Source organism: Sander vitreus, chromosome 9 (assembly GCF_031162955.1).
Source record: "Sander vitreus isolate 19-12246 chromosome 9, sanVit1, whole genome shotgun sequence".
Lineage (NCBI taxonomy): Eukaryota > Metazoa > Chordata > Actinopteri > Perciformes > Percidae > Sander > Sander vitreus.
Window position 1 is genome coordinate 33,882,302 of NC_135863.1, and position 23,419 is coordinate 33,905,720.

A 23,419-nucleotide genomic window follows, 5' to 3' on the forward strand; every position below is an offset into this window, starting at 1 on the left:
ACGTGGAGCGAATGAGTGCTACAATCAATGAACGCTAGAGTGCAGGCGGCCTATCAGCTCAGAGAGCAAGAGATGCCCTGTGGACCGGTTCACTAACATGAAGCGTGCTCAGTCGACTTGACTCACTTCAGCCCCGCTGCCGCTGCCGCGCCCGCCTTTCCAGAAGCGTTCCCATCCTGCTGAACACTGACAGGCATGAGGCTTCACCAGAGCTGCTCCGCCACCGCCTGACTCAGACTCGGTGCCCTCTTGCACTGAAGACAGCTTCATCCCTCCAGCTTAGGGAGGGGGCGGTGGGGGGGACCAGTCAGACTCTGCATCCTGGAACATATTACTTGCCAGAAAAATACAACTCTGGTGAACACAGTTTGGGCGGGTTGTGTTTTTGCTGAGCTGGACCTTGCCATAGTCAGGTAGAACAGTAGATTGATCTCAGTGAAAAGACTTTTTTTGGAAGTGCAGAAGAGGCCCCCCTTCGCTTCTTGAACCTCGGCTCACTGCTTTGAATTCAAGGCACAGGCACTTCCTCCTCGATTTCCACTACAGATCCCATCATGCCTCACTCCTTCCAGCAGAAAAAAGGTGAGACTAATTTTATTCTATTTCTCAAAACCTGCCCCTAGGATGACAACATTTCAATGCTGGAAAAATAAATGAATGTGTAATATATATTTAACAAAAATGATTGAAATAACAAAAAGTGTAAATTAATATAAAAAATTTCAGACACTTGACATACTTGACTAGACTGATTTTGAATTGCTATATTACCAGTTCTTGTCATATATTGCCATAAGGACACAAGGCTTTGTTCAGGTAATACTACATTGCATTAAGAAATGATATTTAAAACTATATATAGTTACTATATACAGAGAAATATATATTTCATTATAGTTTCTTATCATCAATGGGACTGGTCATGAAATCGTTCCCATTCTTTTGTCTAACATGTCTTAATTGAGCAAACTGTATCCACAGGACGAGTGACAGCTAAAAAAAAAACATTCTTCCACAGACAAAGCTAACTCGCCAACTCCTGCACTGAAATAAGTGTATATTTCCATAGCACTCGTATGATGCTCAACTAATCTCAGAGATCAAATCAATATAGTGCTCAATCGCTTGCTCAGTCACAACATTAACAAGAGCGAGCATGCAAAGTATAATTTACAGGGGTCACGATAAAACAACTGACATCTGATAAGCAAATGGGAGGACCAGAATACAACAATTAATGTCCTCACAGGCTTATCTACAGTATGTAAATACATGTAGAATAGACATTCAGCGTGAGCCTGAAAGGATTTGGGTGATTTGAGAGACCTATATTTGATTCACTTTTGATTTTCATGTGAGAATCTTTCCACGGCTGCACAAAAGACAAAAACAAAGGTAAGTGGTTTGAGTAAAGCTATGTCAAAAAAGACGTTTTACCATCAAAAGTCTCCTTCAACCTTAGAAAACAGATCATTTATGCACAATGCTATCTATACTATGGCTGGTTCACATGTGATGATATCATAAAATGCTTGTGGTCCCATGCACACAGAACACTAAATATGTCTGTAGTGCTGCAGATACCAAGAGTGTCTGCATGTGTGATGTAGAACAGATAACACACAGGTGGCACTCTGCTTTCTTGCATCAGCACTTCCACCTGGCATTTCCTGGGCTTCAGAGTTACTTTGAATGAAAGCACTGAGGGATGCAGTAGCTCTTAACTGTGATACATTAGTAAGAATTAATTGTATTTAAAAATATGCTCATTTCTTTTGTTTCAAATGTGCATAAATGCAGGTTAATGAGGCCTGATGGTTATATGAGTTGATTTGTTTCTAGCAAACATAAAGAGTGGGAGGTTTTCCAGAGTTTAGAAGGAGAAAGCACTGTTTGTCTGGTTTCATGTATTGGCTGAAATAAGGGTGTAGGCGCTAACAAGACAAAGAAGAAAAATCAATCAAAAATGATACATTTTAAGCAAAACTAACAGATTATTCAGAAATTGGATGAAACATGAAAGAAAAAAAAGTTGTGTGTGCATTTAATGCATTATACATGTATCATGACTGATATATCACAAACATTTTTGAATGACCTCTTCTTGAATCCATCTAAGTACCCAGAGTTGGGGGGGTAAAGCAGTTGACTTCTGTGGCTTTGGTGGGATTGCTTTCATCCTCGCCAATCCCATGTTTCCATGTTGGATTTAAATCCATTTACTGCTTTGGCTGGAGGAAACCAAAAAATAAATAAAAAGCTGACATGAAAAATACACCTATATAATACTAATAGAGGCTGTGAACATTTGATGATGATCTCTACTGAAATACACTGAGGGCTAATGCCAGATTTTTCCCATGAAATGAAAATATGAAAGCTCATCTAAAGCCTGTTTTTAGCTTATTATTTTTTTTTTTGTAGCAGTAGTGGACTTGCCTGTGAGGAAATAATATATTTCATATGAAATGCTTTACCCAGAATTACCTATGATATTGTAGTATTTTTCAAACACAGGAGCTGTAGAGACAGAGAGCTGAGGTGGTGGATGTGCTAAGTGCTTTGTGTGTGGTTCTTGTTGAATTGCGGCCTGGAGCTAGGTGTGTGTAGTTCCTATTTAACCAGCCCTATGTACCAGGATCAGTCGTTGGCATTAGATGCAGGCAGTGGGCGCAATGTAACAGGGGAGAATTTGATATAAACTGAAATTGGGCTGGAGTGCAGGGGCGAGAGAGAGAGAAAGAGAGAGAGAGAGAGAGAGAGAGAGAGAGAGATTAAGAACAGTTAACTGATGGAATGAATGACATGAGAGCCAAGTCCAAAACTAAACACTGACTGTGACTCTGTGTCTATGCGGAGAGACTTTGTTTTTGCTATTGTTTCAGCATCAGTTTAACTTCTATACTCTAAATCAGGGGTCTTTAACGTTTTTTAGGCCTAGGACCCCTTAGCTGAAAGAGAGACTGAGCAGGGACCCCTTACTACATGTATTGTATAAAAATGTAGTTAGTAGCATGTTAAACTGGGACAGATGGATGAAAATGGATATATTATTTAAACATTATGTTTTAATATTAAACATACACGTGGAAGGCAAAGTAAGTCCTTAAGCTTTCAAATAATATACATCAAACAATAACTGCAGTAACTCTGATGACCCCCTAGGGGTCACAGACCCCCTGTTGAAGATCTCTGCTCTAAACACAATTAAATTGCTTGTGAACAATCATTCCAGTAAAAAACAAAGACTTCAAACTGGTTCAGTGGCCTTTATGTCCCCATAAACATGATATCATTGGAAGATTCCACCGGGACATACGTAAATACAGAAGAAATGCTATCTGCATTGCCTACACAGTGCAAATGGCAAGCTTGAAATGAAATCTTCACAGTTTGCATGCTCAGCTTTGCACAAAGTTGTATTTATTTTACACTCCTGCAGCGTGTCAGTGGTAATGTGAGACCCTTGAAATCACTGGATGCCGTTTCTAGAGAAAGTGTGATTGTGTTTTCCTGCATTGTCACCAAAGTGCTGGACAATGTCTCAAATATGTTCAATTGAAATGTGAAAAGATACGCTGAAAACACACTTTAAGCATCTAAGCAGGCATTTTACATAGATACAACTCAGATAGACATGTAAAGTAACACTACAAAAAGTGGATATGGTTATAGGTTTTTTTGTATACATTGCAATTGTCGATGTTTGGGTCAATTTGGTCAGGTTTGCATTCTTACTACTACAGTAGCACTTAAAGCTATAGTGCATAGTTTCTGTCTCCCCCATGAGGAATTCTAAGTAATGACAACAACACTGTCAGCGCGTCCACATGATACAAGCCTTCTGTGATCGCACACTCGCCCCTCCCCAACGTAGTTGCTAGTAGCCAAGGAGGACACAGAGGATTAAAAACATGATGGACTCTTCAGAAGAGGTCATTATCTTCATTCAAGATTCTGCGCACGAAAGTCACGGGACGCCACAATCTTCTGAACATAGTCCTACTGAGAAATCCAGAGAGTTGTGTGGAGCTGATAGTCTTAATTAGCTTTGTAGCAACTCATTTGGTAATGGCTTGAATGTATGTATGATGTTCATTAATATCAAAAAGTTACGCACTACAGCTTTAAAGTGGCAGAAGCTGAATCTTTCAACCATTTATCCATTACTTTTAGCTAATCATTTTGACTGTTCCGCTATTACTTTCAGATTTCTATTTCAAATAGATTTCACTCACTGTTTTCAACTTAATTTTAGATAATCATGTCAGCCATTGATTAATTTCTTTTGGCACATTATTTCAAATGTTTATGCTCTCTTAGCTAACTATTTAAACTACGTATCCATTATTTTTGGCTAACTATTTTGAAACTTGTGTGAGCTTGCTAGGTGAGTCCCCCTGTCTGTAATATGTGTACACTGGTAAGCAGGAGAATGCATGTTCCTAAAGTCAAACAAAAAGTTGTGTGATATAAGGAAGGAGCCTCCCAACGTTTCACACACCCAACACATTCAGATGTACAGTTTGATACTAACTAATAGGTGTTGTGACAGCAGTGCAGGAAAGGGGGTTGATTCAGGACAGATGATTCTTATTGGATCATAATTGAGGGTGGTGCAATGAAATAAGACACACTTGTTTACCGTTTAACATCTCTGCACTAAAGCTGAGAGTGGATACCGCTGTTAAAATACCAAGCTGAATCCATGTAGAGACACATAACGTGGCTTTGAAACTGATCTGTGCAGAAGTTTTCCCAAATTTAACAACTCCTCCTCATCATGTGCTCTTGGAACTCCTGTATTTTGCAGCCCTGGGCATGTGAGAGAAAAGAGGGGAAGATAGAGCAAAAACACAAACTGTGAAGATGTATTTTATATGCATGGCTGCTATTACTGCACGCTTGTACTATATCTCCTCATGTTTTTGTGGAAGTAACTGACCCATCAGCCAGCAGATGGCATACTGGGAAGGGACTGTTTGTGGTATGTGTGGAAAATTCCATCAAGTTGGAGTCTGCAGGCTGCATTCTGGCTCCTCTCAGCTGGCCCTGAGAAAGTCCTGAATCTACATGCTTTGATTCGACCAAATTGGAATTCTAGCCCACCAACACGCCTCTGCTCTGATTATAACCTTAGCATGTAGCTTGCACAGGCAGGCTGCTGAACTCAAGGTTATTCACACATGCAGGCACACTGCAAGTAATTTTGACATAAACCAGTCTGTGAGCCATCAATATCCTCTGATCTTAACTATTAGTCAAAATAATTCATGACTTCTGCTTTTTTTCATCTTAAAAATGAGGTATAATGCCATATAAATTTGGGTTTACTGACTATGAATGAAAACAAAATGTCAAAAGCATCGAGAAAAGCAACAAAAACCTCTAGGGAAAAAAGCGCCCAAAAAAGTTCATTTTCAATTTTTAAACTGAAGTACGACAAGTTCATGGTTGACGGGACGACAACACAAGGGTTAAGTAAAAGTATGTAAGTATCATCGGGAAAACGTACTTAAAGTATTAAAAGGTACATATGTAACATTTCTGCATTAAAATGTCTAAAAATGACTATACCTATGTTATATATTTTGTTGAGTCGTGTACTTACACTATCCCAAATGTTTCCAACTATTTTCAATCCCAGAAAAATCTATAATTTTATTTCTGACACGGGATGTTTGGTTTAGTCACCTGTCAGTGGCGTCATATAACCTTTGACCCCTCTGGTTCCTCTAACTTTTGTCAAAACCCCAGATGACACGTTCAAGAATAATTGTAAATCATACAATGTCTCAGCAAGAGTTAACCGTAACCGTAATACTGATTATTTTCCTGCCACACAGCATCATTTTGTCATTGATTAAAAGTAGTCGATGTAGAATAAGCCTCACATTCTAGAAACTGGAAACGATCAAAAACGTTCTATCAATCGATTAATCATTTCAGCTGGACTTGTAGGCTGTTATATTGTTGGGTAGTTTAGTTTATAATAAAACATTGTATTTTATAAACTACATGTGTTTTGTGTGCAAAGATCTTCATTTGTAAAGTAACTAGTAACTCTAGCTGTCAGATGAATGTAGTGGAGTTAAAAGTACAATATTTCTCTCTGAAATATAGTGGAGTAGAAGTAGAAAGTAGCATGAAAAGAAAAGACTCAAGTAAAGTACAAGTACCTCAACATTTGGACTTAAAGCTTTAGTGCGTAACTTTTTGATATAAATGATCGTCTGTTACATTCAAGCCATTACCAAATGAGTTGCTACAAAGCTAATTAAGACTATCAGCTCCACACAACTCTCTGGATTTCTCAGTAGGACTATGTTCAGAAGATTGTGGCGTCCCGTGACTTTCACACGCAGACACTCGAGTGGTGTAGATAACAACCTCTGTGGTGCGCGATCACAGAAGGCTTGTATCATGTGGACGCACCGACAGTGTTGTTGTCATAACTTAGAATTCCTCATGGGGGAGACAGAAACTACGCACTATAGCTTTAAGTACAGTACTTGAGTAAATGTACTTCGTTACATTCCACCACTGGCGTAAGTTGTGAGTCATCAATTAAAGTTACAGGAAGAGGGAACTAATCCAAATAGAATGCCAAAAAGTTCATACTCAAAATCATACTAACAGCAGAACACACAATCCAGGGACTCCTTTCCCTCTCTATGATTCCCTTCTGCTGCTTATCTTCCTGGTGTGTTTTTAACCTTCTAACACTGTTCCGGTCAAAAATGACCGATTTACACATTCCCTGTACCATAAATATGGCAGTTGTCATCAGATTGCCTTTAAGACCTTATGATATCCTTCACAAAAGGCATTTGAACACATAACATTCATTGTGACTACTTTCTTTGAATTTTGAGTGATTTATTCAACTTAGTCACACTTCTTTTGTTTACAGTTAAAAATGACCGCCATAGGAAATGAATGGGAAAGAGTATAATTTTCATCCAGGAGATAAAATACATCTCCATACACACACTCCTACAACTCTCCTGTGCTTGTGTACCCATTCTCAGGTGCAAAGCTTCCATTTGCAAGGGACACTGCACCATGACTGCAATTTGTCATTTGTGCATGTGAACCACCAATGTTCGCACACACATGCATGCACGCGCACACACACACACAGACACACACACACACAGAAACACACACACACACACACACACACACACACACACACACACACACACACACACACACACACAAACACACACACACACACACACACACACACACACACACACACACACACACACACACACACACACACACACACACACACACACACACACAAAGTTCATGTGTCATGTTGCCACTTGTGCATGTGAACCGCCAATGTTCACACACACATGCATGCACGCACACACAGAAACACACAAACCCATTTGTCATTTTTATTGGCATTTATGTTAAAATAAGAGCAGTTAAAACTGTCCGGTCAAATTTGACCGCGGACAGTAAATTAACTGGGGGGGGGGGTAGCAACGAACAGTGTTTAAAGGTTAACCTTGTCAAGTGGGATGAAAGCCATCTCTCAACCTGGATTGTGTAAGTGTGGAGACAGCAGCAGCATTGTTGCAAACAAGACGTTGATTTTGTGTCAGAATATATTTTAATATATATATATATATAGGCAGTTGGTCTGTTAATCAAAAAAAAAGGCAAGGTGGCAAGCTTCCAAGTAAAGTGTGCTCATCATTACCTGCGCAGAAACATCTCTTGAAGTGGCATCAGTGAATTTTTCACTGCATCTATTTTATCTCACGTCGTGTTCTTTAACTGGCGTTATAAATTATGCATGTCATTTGTTTTCGATGATCTGCACAAACAGACGATCAAGGAAGCTGTATAAGAAAATACAACAGAGGAACAAATCTTTTTTCTTTTTTTTATAGACATACTGTATAGCCGTGTCCAAATCCGATGGTGATTGACAAAGGGCGACTTTATTGTGGACAAAAGAAGAAGGAAAAAATTAAAAAAAAAGCTTCTGGGATGCATGGAGTTAGAAAAGTGAAACTTAATATGAAAAGAAATTCTTTTAAAGAAAGGAACTAAAAAGACCTCTGTAGCTAACAGCATTTTCTGTTTGGTGTTACAGCTTGGTTGCATCATGCCTCACAGAACAAAACTCCACACTCACATCTTTGCTGACAATGAACACTGAAGTTGGCAGAAATTTGCTGTGAAACGAGACAAAAGTGTGCAGTTTATGAAGAAAAAAAAAGTGAGGCAACCTCCGGGCCTCGGGCATTTGTCAGTGGGCATTTCTATTCAATGACCTATCATGCACCAAGTGTACGCAATGATACAACTTGGAGATGTTTCATAATGTGTCAGACGTGTACAAGCATTATTATTATTATTTTTTTTATATATTTGCAGCTGTTACTGGCCGGGGCAGAGTTGAATCACTGTCACAACCTGCTTTGGCTGTGATTGTTTGTGTTGCAGCGTGCTACACAAAGAGACCAAGAACTTAACATCATGAGCCGTTATATTTCATTATGCAGCCTGAATGGAGATCAAGGATTAACTGATACACTGTTCATAATGTAACAATGTGCCCTGTGTGTTATTCACACAGATTGATATTGATCAGCTACCCTGCACTGTTTCTCTGCCCTGTGTAAGTGGGTCATTTATTTTTTGCTAGGAATTGGTTGAGTAAAAGTTTGCCAAGGAAATGCAGTAATTATCTCCTCCTTCTATAGCTGGGCACAGCATGGGGCTTTGGTAAATTACACATCTCTCTCTCCGAACTCCTGGATGGTTTATGGCCGTGCATTATGCATAACTGTGCCGGAGCGCCTTAAACATCCCCCAAGTGGATTAAAATAAAGTTGATGCTGCTCTTTGTTTGGAGCTCAACATAGTCTTTATTTGGCAGTGCTGAATCGGAGGTTGCAGTAAAAGTGTGCGTCTTAATTATTTTGGAGACTTTTTTTCTCCCCCCCCTCATTGGTTTGGAAACACCTGGAGTGTTTTTTAGTGGGATGCTGGATCCAGATGGGTGGATGCTCAGGCACTCCACAAGGAAATGTGGGTTACATTAGAGTTGAGTGAGGCGTCACATGAAGGGTTGAACAAAAACCAAAAGAAAGGGCTGCATCTGATTCATGTGGATGTTTCTATCACACTGACTGACACAGCTCAAATGTCCCTATAATTAAAACTCATTTTTTTTCTGAGAGAAAATGAGAGAAACATCTTAGTTAAGATTAAAAAAAATATTTTACATGAAAATGTAGATAATCTCATTTTAAAATGTATTTTACCTTTCTCCGTTCATCTTCATCAAATTTAAGATCATGAGCTTTACAACATTTTCCTCAAAGACTTGATAAAACATAATAATAATAATCAATAGGTGTGGAGGTGTTAAAAGTCAATGAATATTTACCAAAATAAAATACAAGGTCGTATGTTTGAACATGGCATGTGCTGTGTGTTACTAATTGTTAGCATTGATGACTAGAGCTCATGCTTCCACCTTTGTTTGCCCATTGATCTTTACATTTCAATCTAAGCAGAGATGGTGTGTGTTATTTTGCAATATTAAAACTACTGAAGATAAAGGATATAGCCTATTTAGAAAGGAGAGTTTTAATTGAGTGTACACTTTCATTGTTGTAATGCAAACTAATATATCTTCTAATTCATTGTATGAACTTGTCTTTGTGTGTACTCTCAGCTCAGCAGATGCTCCTGCTGTGCCAAGGGGTGAACGGGATGAGAAAAGACGGGGAATCCGTGGTTTGGAATCACCAAAAGCAAAGTTTCCACGGTGAGTCACTGACAGTAAATGCTTGCCCACAACTCATGAAATGAACACAATTTTTGAGATGCTGTCATACAGTACACATCCCCTAACCAGGCAACCACTGGCAAAAAAAAAGAAGATATATTTATATATGTAAATCCACACCAGTTCTCATCTTCATGCAAGGAAGAAACAAACTACAGAGTTCAACTTCTCTTCCGTGCCATCGTTTTATACAAATACTTTTCAAACTAAAAGAGCACGAAGTCAAACACAACACTAGTAAGCTGAAAAGTAAAATAAAGAAATAAATGAAATACTCAGTTTATTCTCTCCCAAATCTGAGAAATTATGCAACATGGAGTAGCCTATACATGCTATAAATTAAATAGTAGCATTTTCCAGGAAACTTTCACTTTGCATTTCAATGAGCAATATTTTTTGTTGTAAGTGTGCACATCATCCGACATGAACAAGGCATCCTCCCCTTCTATTAAAAAAGTGTTTTTTTTGGAGGAAGGAGAGAAAACATTTCAAAAGAAAAGGCAACCGTCCACATAACAAGAGGCTAAAGTCTGTCTAAACTGTTTTTGGAGGAGGATGGAGCCTGCTAAGGAGTCCAAGTTACAAATGCATGTAACATTTTTTACACCAAGACATTCAATTTCACAGTAGCCTATAATAAGTCTAATGGCATTTTAAACATTAATACCCTCAATATCAAACCCATATGCCCGATTCTGAATTATAACCGAGGCTTGATTGCATTCAACTTGTATGCAGGCTACATCCTTGCTCATACCATTTAGATTGGTGATGCGCTTGCTTTCATGCAACAAGTTTTCTATGTAACGTTAATCATGAAGTTAATATTAGGACTGTAGATCGCATCTAATTAGTCTAACATGTTAATGTCACCCACTGTCTGGAAAGAAAACAGTCGCTTTAACACAATAGCGGCCATTAAGCGAGAGTGCATTAAACCGTTATATGCGCATATGAGAATATAAAACTCGACTTAACAATTGCCAATCCGACCATGCATTAACTGAAACACCAAACCGTTTAACAAACTCACTTACACACGCTCAACTGACTCCCTCATATAGCCTACTTGTAAATAATAAATCTATTAAAGCTTTCTTTTTTCAACAAACCCCCGATTGGTGATTCGCAGCATTCCTCATCTGAAGAGAGCATACCTGCAGGAAATCTGGCTAAAAAATGAATTCTGGATAAGAAGAGCACGCCAGTCATATCTAATTATGATCTCGGCGTGTGTGCAGTAGCCTACATGTAGGGTCTGGGTGTTAGATGCGACGAACGGCAACGAAACGACACATTGCCTAAAAAATGGAATATAAATTAGTTCTGAGAATTTCGGGGGCTGGGTTTAAGGAACTCGTGACGTCGCCGACTCGACGTCCTGTGACTGTGGATTCAACCAAGCGCAGGGGGGGTTGGATCACAATGAAACAATTTCCTGCATTATTTTACAATATAATTCAGATTTTTTTACTCATTCAAACACTAGATGTAAGCAGTGTTTACTGTAAAAATCATAATGTGCAATACTCGCTAGAATAACCGCTTTGGAAAGAAGTTCTTTTCACCACAAGGGGAAAAAATATCACACCCCTGTCACGGGAAAGTGGTACGGTCTCAGGCTCAAATTCCGAGAATTGAGCTCGTCTGATTCTTAGAACTGGGGTTCTTAGAAGTGGTGATGCAAGAAGTTTCTAGGAAAGCGCTACCAGGTGATTTTTTTAAATTCATTTTTCCTCTAAATTGGCGCGAAGTTGTTATCTACTGTGTGTTGCTATGTTTTAGACAGCTATTTGTCCATTTGTGCTGTTTAGGTGTTTGTGTGTGACTGTGTCTGCTGGCAGTTTGAACAGTGCCGAGCAGAAGCTGTGAAGTGGCCGCTGTAGTGACGGAGACAGGCAGTGCGCTGCTCTCTGACAGATCATCTGCCCCGCGCTGCGCTGGAGTGAGCTGGTCGCGGTTGAACTAGCGGGGCAGACAGCAGTCTTCCTCCGCTGCAGCTCCCCAAGCCGCACCGATACAGAGTCATGTTGTAAAGATGTAATAAGGCTCCGTTGAGATAACTACCGATGAAAATTAGGTGTAATGTTATCGGTGTATAGGCTATCCAGAGCCCGGGTTATAGTAGCCTACATGGTTCTCGGGTGGACAGAGTTGGCGGTGTTAACATTGTCAGTGCAGCCGGCCGGGGCTTTAAATGCGCTCTCATTTAACGCTACTTTGTACGGTCAAGTGTCAACACAGTGTGGCGGCGGCTCTGTCAAACGAACTTTGCTGGCAGCATGGCAGCCTCAGGTTCAGGATATTTTTACTTAGCGGTCGCTCTGGCGGTAATTTGCTCCAATGGAGCGCAAAAAAGGCTGCGCCGAACAAGCACTTGTGTTACCGTAACGTTGTAGCGGAAACATTGGTGCTGATGTGTGTGTGTGTGTGTGTGTGTGTGTGTGTGTGTGTGTGTGTATTTTTCCACGGCAGAGAGGCTACAAGACACGTCGTCGCACCAAGTTGTGTTTCCACTGTGACACACTGTCTGCGCTGCCAAGTTGAAAGGTTTTACTGAGATGCGCTCGGAGTTGGCTTCAGCTTTCCTGCAAAGTGTTGCTGCCTCATTTCTGTCACGGAATCAGAGAGTTTCAGTTCATGCTCAGGAACAGTTACAATAAGACTATGTTTAAGCATATAAAATAAAATGAAAATCAAAGAGACGCTTTATTCTTATTATGTGTGCTGCATTTTAATTGACAAACTATGATAGGGCAGATTGACTGAAGTTATGTAGCCCAGTTGCAGTCCTCATAATTTATTTTCTGAAAATGTAGTTAATTACTAGCCTAATTTAGGCCTACTGCTTGTTGTCCCTAACTAGAGGTCATAACTCGGTACCTTTTGATCAGAGGATATCAGTCTATTCAAGGCTGCGTTCTGTTCTGGTTCTATTTTCGGACGTGTCCAGTTACAGACTTCAGTCTTCACATTCAGTTCAAGATGCTGTCATAAATCCGCCTGCATGTTATAAAGCCATTTCTGCCTTGAGTTAATTAAATAATAGTTTTCACGCCCTTACAGTAATTGACCTAGAAATGCAATATAGCATATTAGCAAAGAAAAAGAGAATATAGAGCGTTGCTGGGCTTCATTTCCAACAACACGCTGTCACAGGTCTGATCAGAGCAAACGAGTAAAACTGGTACTGTATAACCTTGCCAGCTGCCCCGGCTTATTTTGAAGATCAGAACAGGACATCTTGAAATAAAAACTCATAGTTTGGCCGTTATTAGTGAAGTTTTCAGTAATAGGCTAAGTCAGCTGCTTGCTGTTTTCCTCAACTTTTCTCCGTTAGACTGAACTCAGACCAAATGAAAGGACAGAGCGAGTTGATGTGAACAAGAAAACAATACTCAGGGCATCTAATGGTGTTTATTATACAAATATGTGATATTGTTATTTAATTAAAATTACCGGTCATCATTTTTGTATTATCGAAAACAAAATCCGTTATTACAGAATTGTATCATAAATCATGTTGTCTGTTAGAATGTGATCAAATTTTCCCTTCATCTTCATTTGTTATATCAACTTGTCAACCAGTGGTTTAGAAAAAGGTGTGTGTGTGTGTGTGTGTGTGTGTGTGTGTGTGTGTGTGTGTGTGTGTGTGTGTGTGTGTGTGTGTGTGTGTGTGTGTGTGTGTGTGTGTGTGTGTGTGTGTGTGATTTAAATGTCTAGACAGTGTTTATTTAATAAATGGCGCCGCCTTCTGGAGGACCGCCTGTATCTGTTTTAGTCTGCCACATTGATAAAGACCTTGTGAGGATCATAAATAATTTCAGCCCAATTCATTTACTTAAAGATGGCCTGTTCTTCAGCATTGAAACAGATGGGTGAATTGTGGCATTGGCCTACCAGGGCACTGCTTTTTGTGAAATAATCTTTATGTCGAAGTCTTTTTTTTTTTTTTTATTGCAGAACTTAACAAAATGGCTTGCGCAGCAGACAGCTGCATACAATTCACACGCCATGCCAGTGATGTCCTGCTCAACCTGAACCGGCTGCGTAGCAGAGATATTCTCACAGATGTCACTATCTTGGTTAACAGACAGCAGTTTCGTGCACACAAGACCGTTCTCATGGCTTGCAGGTGCGTGTTATTCAGGCCAAGTTATATGAGCCAATGTTTCTGTTGCAGTTTAAAGATGATGTGATTGATCTCTATATGCTCTGTCTGCATTTCGTTTTCTTTGACATGGCTGCAGTGGGCTGTTTTACACCATCTTTACTGACTCCCACAAGTGTAACCTTAATGCGATCAGTCTGGATCCGAAGGTGGACCCAGAGGGCTTTGCCATCCTGCTGGAGTTCATGTACACCTCCCGTCTCACACTAAAGGAGAGTCTGATTATGGCGATCATGAACACCGCCATCTACCTGCAGATGGACCATGTTGTGGACACCTGCCACAGATTCATCAAGTCCAGGTAGGCAGAACAAGGTTCCATTACATTGGTCAAATTAATCATTATCAGCATCTGTCGTGTTTAGTTTTTTTTACCTTCTCATTCTTATTCCAGTGATCCGGCTGCCAAGCTGCCCAGAGATGAGTTTTTGATCAGTCCCTTGGTTCTACCTCAGGATGTCCATGCTTACCGGCCCCATGATGTTGTCGACAGTTTGCACAGCCGCGTGGCTCCATTCAGGGATGGGAGGCCCTACGGCTCAAACATTTTCAACGGGGTCAGCACCCCCAGCAACTACCCATTCTACGGGCAGTTTCCCATGCCAGGATTCCCTTTCCCTCTCTGCAAGCTGACTGATGCCAAAAACACTTTTGCTGACCTCTCTAAGAGTGGGATCCACCACAAGCATTGTTCTCCGCATGACAGCGCCAACCTCATCAGGGCAGAATACACCAGGGCAGTTGGCACTAGCTCCTCCAGCATTATTCACTCCACCACCTACGCTTCCAGGGAGGTAGCGAGAGACGACGAGATGCGGAAGGAAAGCCACGAGGGGGTCAGCCAGTCTATCGCTCTCGGCACAAGAAAGCGTGCATTTCCTGTGCTGACCCTGGAGCACCAGAGAGACTCTGAAAAAGATCACGCTCCTCAGGCAGAGGAAGACCTGATCCATCAGCACTACCCCCTGGGAATCTCCTCCGCTGGACGCAAGAGCCTCATGAGCAGCCCACAGAGCCCCCTCAAATCAGACTGCCAGCCCAACTCCCCAACAGAGTCCAGCAGTAGCAAGAACGCCGGCCTGTCCCAAGCTGCCGGAGTGCAAGCTCCGCAAGGTACGCAGGACCCCAAATCTCGCAACTGGAAAAAGTACAAGTTCATCGTGCTGAATCAGAGTGCTAAGGAAGACGAGGGGGGGCTGCGGGATCCCGGGCTTCGTTCCCCTCAGCGCCTCGGCCTGCCGCCCTACCTCCACCCCAGCGACTCGGAGAACCTCGACCCACAAACCACAAGCAAGAGCAGCGATCACAGTGAGGACCTGCCTGTGCCCCAGGCTAGTCGTCTCAACAACATCATTAACAGGTGAGTTTTTTTTTTCTTCATACACATAGTGGCATCTTTTTGCTTGTGTACAACAGGAAAATGTCCATTTGACATGCGACATGCATCATTTTGTATGATGCGCTGGGAGGATTTTGAGGAAATGAAGGAAGATACAATATGTGTGCGGAGGGTTTAATGGTCAATGTTTTTTTTTTTTTTATGCATTTTGTTTACTGTTCTGAATTTTGGACATTCACCGGGATTATTTTAGGAACTTTATTTTGGAATGACATTTGATTTAAAATATTTGTTTACGTCTGACTTAAAGTATTGAATTTTTTTAGCTTTAGCTCTGATTTGAAGTCTGACTTGAACTATTTGTTTTGTGTCTATAGTGCACTGGAGGGGTCACTGAGGAACGGTGACAGCCACCCTCCACACTACTTGAGCCGCCTGAACTGCTCGACCTGCGGCACGCCGTCCCCAAAGCACTCCGAAGTGTGTCCCAACACCTCCAGGACCCGTCTGGCAGAGGACATGGCTGAGCTGCACTCAGAATACTCCGACTCCAGTTGTGGTGAGTTTAAGATGGATGGTAAATGTCAGTGACAAATCAACAATGATGTATGTATTATTTAGGACTAGAGGTCTGAACTTTTTTACTATGATTTCGCCTGAACAGAAAACGGTACATTCTTCTGTAATGAATGCGACTCCAAGTTTGCTGAAGATGAAGCGCTGAAACAACACATGCTCCAAGTGCACAGCGACAAGCCATACAAGTGTGACCGCTGCCAGGCTGCTTTCCGCTACAAGGGAAACCTTGCAAGCCACAAGACTGTCCACACAGGTACATCTAAGAGATGGATTTGTCCGTCTGTCCAGTCTATGCTCCTTTGCTGCTCAATTCAAACGTTTCTTTTCCTCTGATTCCCTTTTCTCAGGAGAGAAGCCGTATCGCTGTAATATCTGTGGTGCTCAGTTTAACAGACCAGCTAACCTCAAGACTCACACTCGCATCCACTCAGGAGAGAAGCCATACAAATGTGAGACGTGTGGAGCTCGTTTTGTACAGGTAATAACACGCTAAAATAAAATTGGCCTTATATAAAAATTGTCTGAGCTAATAGCACTAACTATGAGTGGGTATAGTCATTTTCAGCTTTACAGAAGTACAGGTAATTACAGGGAAGAACAGCCTTAAGGGTGTTTTGGCTTTTATACAATGCATACTAATACGTCGATCTGTGTGGAAGAAGAACTCATTCCCCAATACTAGTTCGCATTGGTTCCAGTGCTGTCAGATAGTTTGAATCAAGCTGATTTATGTTCTGTTCATGTTCAGGTTGCTCATCTCCGCGCCCATGTGTTGATCCACACGGGTGAGAAGCCATATCCCTGTGAGATCTGTGGCACACGCTTCCGTCACCTGCAGACGCTGAAGAGCCACCTGCGTATACACACAGGAGAAAAGCCCTACCATGTAGGTTGACCTATACTCTTATTTCCCTTCCTAAACAGTTACAAAATCATACAATAAGCAGCTAACATCATAAAATGCAGTAAAATAAAAGTTGCGTCGCTTTCCTTTTCAGTGTGAGAAATGCAACTTGCACTTCCGCCACAAGAGTCAGCTACGGCTGCATCTCCGACAGAAGCACGGCGCCATCACCAACACAAAGATCCAGTACCGTATGTCGACGGCTGACATGCCCACTGACATGACAAAGGCGTGCTGAGCTGGGGGAAGGGAACAGTTTTAATGGGGGCAACCTTGACCTTGGCATTTAAAGACCCAACTTGTACAATCATCCAAAATTGTAGTGCCACACTGTGTTCATTAGACAAATTGGCTGTGTACGCCATTCTAAACGGGTTTCCACTACATGTGAACGTAGAGCCACTTATGGCATCTTAGTCACTTTATTGTTTCTATATAGATATGAATATATATGTGTATGTCGGGAGTGTTTTTAAGCTTTGAAGGTACATATATAAAGCTTTATTTTGTTGAGAAGGATGGAATGTAAACTAATCTGTTTTTTGAAAATACAGTATTTTATATCAGAGAACTTACTTTTCTGAAGTATTGAAAATTTTGATTGACGGGTGGTACATATATTTTAAGATTCTGAGATTTGCGGCTGTATAGGGTTGTCTATACATTTTTATGTCGATGTACGTACATGTTGCACCATGTCAAGTTGCCATATTCATGTGACGAGGGGAGAAAAAAAAGTCCTAATGTAATTGGATTTAGTCTAAAACATATCAGATGACTGCTGCTGTCTGATGAGGTTATGCATGAGGTACTCTATTACCGTTGTCAGCGCACATGAAGTGGACAATGGCATAAATATTGTGACATATTGTGTAATTATATCTGTGGGATTGCTCTCTGCTGGCAGAGCCAATCTAAGTGTTGAAAATGCATTTCAAGGTACTGCTTTGTTCTGACCAAGAAAATATTTTGCTTTAAGTGTATTTGTATAGATGTGACTTTTGTTTTTGTTCATTCGTTTTCCATAAGTGAAGGTTTACAGTTTTGTCCTTGTTCTAGATCCTACAGTAAAGTTGTGCAAGTGTCTATTTTTGGTTTGTACATACACTGTGTATTCAATGTGCCTTTCTCTCTATGGTGTCTGAATTCCTCTCTATTCAGCCCAGCTCTATTAAGGTACAACTCAAGGACATCACTTGTCCTATACCATGTGTGTGTGTGTGTGTGTGTGTGTTTTTAAATGCTTGTCACCAACCTTAAAACATGCAAATTCATCATTGTACATCTTCAGGACTTGTTTTGGGATTGGGCTTTTTTAACTGCATTAAAATTATTGTACAATGGTATAGATGTATGAATGTAAAATAAAGGTATTGGATTTCTATGTATTAACAACAGATTTGAGTTTGTCATATTGCAAATAAGAATTGACGTAGGATATACAGGCACACCGTTTTAACATGTTTCCAGAAATATTGTTAGATGGATAAAAACTACTAGAGGACATAACTTGTAGATCAAATACAGCACAATATATAACTATTAAATAAACATAGTTCTAGAAGTGTGAAACCTGCAGGGATGTTCAAACTTTACAAATCAGAGGATTGTAACTTTAGTCTTAGTTTAATCTAACTGTATCCACAAAATACCAGTTTTGTAGCAACTATAAAAGAATGTTCTGCAAAAATAAAGCACAAATATAGCTTGATTTCTCCTGATGTTGACCAAAAGTGAATCCCAGGAAAGAACTTCATCTCACCACCTTTCAAAATGTGTCACATACTCATCTCTTGGCTTTTAAAAAGTTTGGTAAATACTGCAGGGACAGGAAGAAAACTTACTTCTAAACTTTACTGTTGCACTAGGAAAACATGGCTTTTTTTTATAGTTTCTGATCATACTCTTATAAACTTGTATTTGTAGTTTTTTGCGTCCTGTATTAAACTTGTACGCTGTCAAGTCTTTACTATTATCTCATGTATTTTAAGTTTATTCTGATTTGGATAACTGCACAATGAGGGATTCTCATTTTTATTTCCCATAAATTCAGTCATTTAGAAAATTACTTTCTTTCATAATCACAGCTTACGGCAATAAGGTTGTTTTAAAAGACTTTATAGATGTCACATGAATGACAATAACATGATCAAAATGTAATAAAATAGCTTTTTATTTTTGAAGTGGTATAAAAAAAAAAGTCATACTCTTTTAAAGATAAGCAAGAGTGCTTGTATTATGCAACAGAAAAACTACAACAGATCTTTACCTCTACTAGGCTAAGTTCAATTCAGTTCCATTTCTTTTAAGCAAAATAAAAGACAGTATCAAATGAAGCCTCCTGTGTAGCCTGTGAGGTCAAGACCATTTCCAATAATTACTGTTTGGCAAATGATTGATCACTAATGTCAGGAATGCAATGAAGTTCTCTGTGAAAGTACAGGTAAATGACCAATACTGCCTAATTACAAGAGCTGCACGAACTGATTTCTTTAAATGAACTCAAAACTACTCATTATTCACTGTCTTCCTTCCTTCCTTCCTTCCTTCCTTCCTTCCTTCCTTCCTTCCCCCCCACCCCTACCCCAGACCCAACCCCATGCTTCAGGTCAATCACTGCTTCTGCTGCATGGCTTCTTTCCGTGCAGCGTCTTGCAGGAGCTGAGTGTCCACTTCATCTGCAGGCAGCTGAACGTACCGGACCACAGATCCACGGATAAAACAGTTTTTCACAGACAGCTGGAGCAAAATTAAAACAGGACAATCATTCAAAGTGTTGGGAGATGCTGTAAATCAGTTTTAAAGCTTTAGTGCGTAACTTTTTGATATAAATGATCGTCCGTTACATTCAAGCCATTACCAAATGAGTTGCTACAAAGCTAATTAAGATTATCAGCTCCACACAACTCTCTGGATTTCTCAGTAGGACTATGTTCAGAAGATTGTGGCGTCCGGTGACTTTCACACGCAGACACTGGAGTAAAGATAATGACCTCTTCTGAAGAGTCCATCGTGTTTTTAATCCTCCGTGTCCTCCTTACTACTAGTAACTGTAAAAAAGGAGGAGGAGGGGGGGGAAGCGCGATTACAGAAGGCTTGTATCATGAGGACGCGCCAACAGTGGTGTTGTCATTACTTAGAATTCCTCATGGGGGAGACCGAAACTACGTACTATAGCTTTAAGTGATCCAGAATCTGTCTGATGTTTTAGCAGATAGTGGCGTTAGAGAGTCTCAAAAATCATGTTTATAAGCAATTCTTGGATGTCATGAAATAACAAGGTGATAAAACAATGTTACGTTTGTTTTTTTGAGCTGTCAAATAGGGCTGGGATATCGTAGATGTCAAACAGACGTTAGTGTTAGAAAGACAGGTCCTAAAAGCTGAAATGACACTGAATGATCGGTGCCAGACAGCTAAACTCACCATGTGTGGATATTTCTCTGGATCAGTGACACTGATGTCTGTGAGCTTAATGTTCAGGTACTGAAACACACAGAAATGTGACACATATTGATTAGAAGTCCTAACTGGGCAGTCAGGTAGAAAATGTAACGGCTTTGTTTCAGAATAAGGAAAATAACATCATCATTTCCAACCTGGTCAACAGAATGAAGTGTTCCGCAGATGCTGAAAAGAGAAACGTTAGGATTCAAATGATTACATCCCATCCTTACATCATCAACAACATATAAGACCAAAGTGGAGGTGGACGAATCACTGGTCTCGATACAGGTGGTGGACAAAATAACAAGAATACCTTGTAATACAACCCCACTGCTTTTAACAGCAACCTGGTTTTGGTTTTAACTTGTTTGTACTGCTACTGCAGTTACATGACAACAAAGCGGTTTTAGTTTGGTCACTCTTGTTGCAACATATGACGTTAATTCAAAGCTCAATGACTATTGTTACTATCATTCACGTGAATTACAGTAATGTAGCTACATTGTGACAAACTAGCCCAAATAGTAGACAACAGTGTAACAAAGTTACCCGGGTTCACGGGGGGAAAAACTAACCTCAAGTCGTTTTTGAGCTCCACCACCACATCCTTCCCCACCAGCGACTTGAAGAACGAGTAGAAAAGCTGAAAAACAGACCGACATGTTAGCGCTAATGTTAGCATCGTGCTACACGTCGAGCACGATACAAGCTGCATACAGTGTATCTATGGCATACAGCTAGCAAACTACACCACATAAAGCGATACGGTGAGCTGTGAGTATTCCAACGCCTCACACAATCTTCCAATAAGACATTTGTTGTAAACTGGAAACAAATAAATACGTTCAAATCGATATCTTACCATGTTTGCTGCTGGTTTCTTATGGTTGTACGTCTGGTATTGATGTTGTGACGTGATATTGCTGCGACGGACCACCAGGGGGCAATTACTGAAGAGCCCCACATGGGGGGGCAAGAGGTGCGCTCAGCGTTAACGAGTCTCTTAATACATCCCTGGGGAAAACTTCAGACTTCAGTTCCTGAGAATATAGTTTATTGTAGCTTTTGAACGGCGAATGGTGCGACCATTAAGCATGTGAAGTAAAATGTAATATAGTGTCGCATATAGTAAGTGGGAGGACTCTCGAGGTGTTTATCTGCGGCCTTGTCAGCACGTTTCTTGATTTGCAGACTGGAATATTAAATAAAAACAGAAATACACTGGGACCTGAGGCACAAGGACATTGTGTTTTTAATCAGGGCAGCAGTTTTCAGATGACATTATGTGATTACATCATGTCTAAAGGGTTCTCCACTGTTGGAGACAGAAGTAGCTGAAGAAACGCTTGACATCCATGCTTTTTGGTCTAAACATCATACCCAAATAAAAGTGGTACAGCTCCCATATACTCTGACACTCTGGGGTGAGCCTGGTATCATTGGAAAGGAAACACTCTCAAGTTTCTGTTCCATGTGTCAGGGTGATTCTAGGCCTTACTGACACAGAGTTACAGAGGCTAGAATGGAGGGTTTTTATTTCCGTCCAAGTCATACATCTGTAAAATGATTAAAATACACTGCTGTAAACACATCTGACAAAAATTGATTTTATATGATCTTTTTTCTACAGATATGTCTGTGCGTTTTTTTTATTTCCATTTGAAAAGTGCAAAGAAAAAAGCCAAAAAAATTCAAAATACAACACTTCTCAAATACACAAACACACCCACATCAGTCACCTTTCCAATGATACCAGGCTCACCCCAGAGTGTCAGAGTATATGGGAGCTGTACCACTTTTATTTGGGTATGATGTTTAGACCAAAAAGCATGGATGTCAAGCGTTTCTTCAGCTACTTCTGTCTCCAACAGTGGAGAACCCTTTAGACATGATGTAATCACATAATGTCATCTGAAAACTGCTGCCCTGATTAAAAACACAATGCAACTGATATCAGCTGCTATTCTGTCTGGAATGGAGGGGAATGGACATTTCTAAGTGACCCCAAACTTTTGACCAGTAGTGTGTGTGTGTATATATGTGTATATATATATATATATATATATATATATAACCATTGACGATAGGTTCCAAATAGACATGGCAACATTTTAAGGAGTCACAAGCCAAAAAGGTTGTAAATCTATCTAGTAATCATCTAGTAAATCCCAATGGGTAAAAAGGCCTTTTTGGCCTCTCTAGTTTTAGGTCCTGTGCCTCAGGTCCCAGTGTATTTCTGTTCACATTTCTAAGTGACCCCAAACTTTGACCGGTAGTGAGTGAGTGAGTGTGTGTGTGTGTGTGTGTGTGTGTGTGTGTGTGTGTGTGTGTGTGTGTGTGTGTGTGTGTGTGTATATGATATATATATATATATATATATATATATATATATATATATATATATATATATATATATATATATATATATATATATGCTAAGGACCAAGTCAACCAAAAAGTAACTCAGTACTGGTATAGGTATCCAACATATCATTTGTAAAGACAAATCTATATTAATTTACACAACATTGATGATAGGCTTAATGGCCTATAGATAAGGTAACCATCCACAGATGCAGTTAAGGTTTTACTGTGCCACATTACAAATTATTATTTGAATTGCTTAGTATTGTATGCATTATAAAAAGCTATGTATAAAGGCTTTAGGCAGCCCACACGATATTGTAGGCCCAAGTTAATGTGCAACTCAATTTTATACAATATATGTAGTACGGGGTCCCTGCTCCATCTCTCTTTCAGCTGAGGGGTCATTGGCCTAAAAGAAAGCTGCCCTAAGAGGTAGAGGCTTGGAGAGATGTATGGGAAAAAGATTTATGACATTTTGTGTAGCAAATGCAAATATCTTCTTTCATCTCATGATCCCTGACCCTGTAATTCATCTTTTGACCCCTTGGATTGCCCGGAACCCCACGTTGTGAACCACTGTACTATAACTACTATTTTTTTTTAAAGATTATTTTTTGGGCATTATAAGCCTTTAATTCCACAGGACAGATGAAGACATTAAAGGGGAGAGAGGGGGGGGAATGACATGCAGCTAAGGGCCGCAGGTCGGAGTCAAATCCAGGCCCGCTGCGTTGAGGAGTAAACCTCTATATATGTGCGCCCACTCTACCAGCTGAGCTAACCTGA

General features: G+C 40.3%; 2 protein-coding genes across 3 annotated transcripts; one reads left to right on the forward strand and one right to left on the reverse strand.

Annotated features, from left to right (window-relative positions):
- bcl6aa (BCL6A transcription repressor a) lies at positions 1-17,643 on the forward strand. 2 transcript variants are annotated; one of them, XM_078259868.1, is made up of 10 exons: positions 1-582; positions 9,713-9,805; positions 13,790-13,961; positions 14,077-14,298; positions 14,392-15,357; positions 15,714-15,895; positions 16,001-16,168; positions 16,263-16,393; positions 16,664-16,801; positions 16,914-17,643. In XM_078259868.1, exons 1-10 carry the CDS (start codon positions 555-557, stop codon positions 17,055-17,057), a joined length of 2,244 nt encoding a protein of 747 aa, XP_078115994.1. In that variant the 5' UTR covers positions 1-554; the 3' UTR covers positions 17,058-17,643. The 2 variants fall into 2 exon arrangements, with proteins under 2 accessions (XP_078115994.1, XP_078115995.1); XM_078259869.1 differs by lacking the exons at positions 1-582; positions 9,713-9,805 and adding an exon at positions 11,380-11,538.
- Positions 17,644-19,376: 1,733 nt separating this feature from the next.
- Positions 19,377-21,235, reverse strand: smx5. Its single transcript, XM_078259870.1, has 5 exons — positions 21,129-21,235; positions 20,842-20,909; positions 20,419-20,449; positions 20,246-20,305; positions 19,377-19,558 (listed from the first exon to the last, which is right to left on the reverse strand). Exons 1-5 carry the CDS (start codon positions 21,129-21,131, stop codon positions 19,433-19,435), a joined length of 288 nt encoding a protein of 95 aa, XP_078115996.1. The 5' UTR covers positions 21,132-21,235; the 3' UTR covers positions 19,377-19,432.
- Between the last annotated feature and the right edge of the window lie 2,184 nt (positions 21,236-23,419).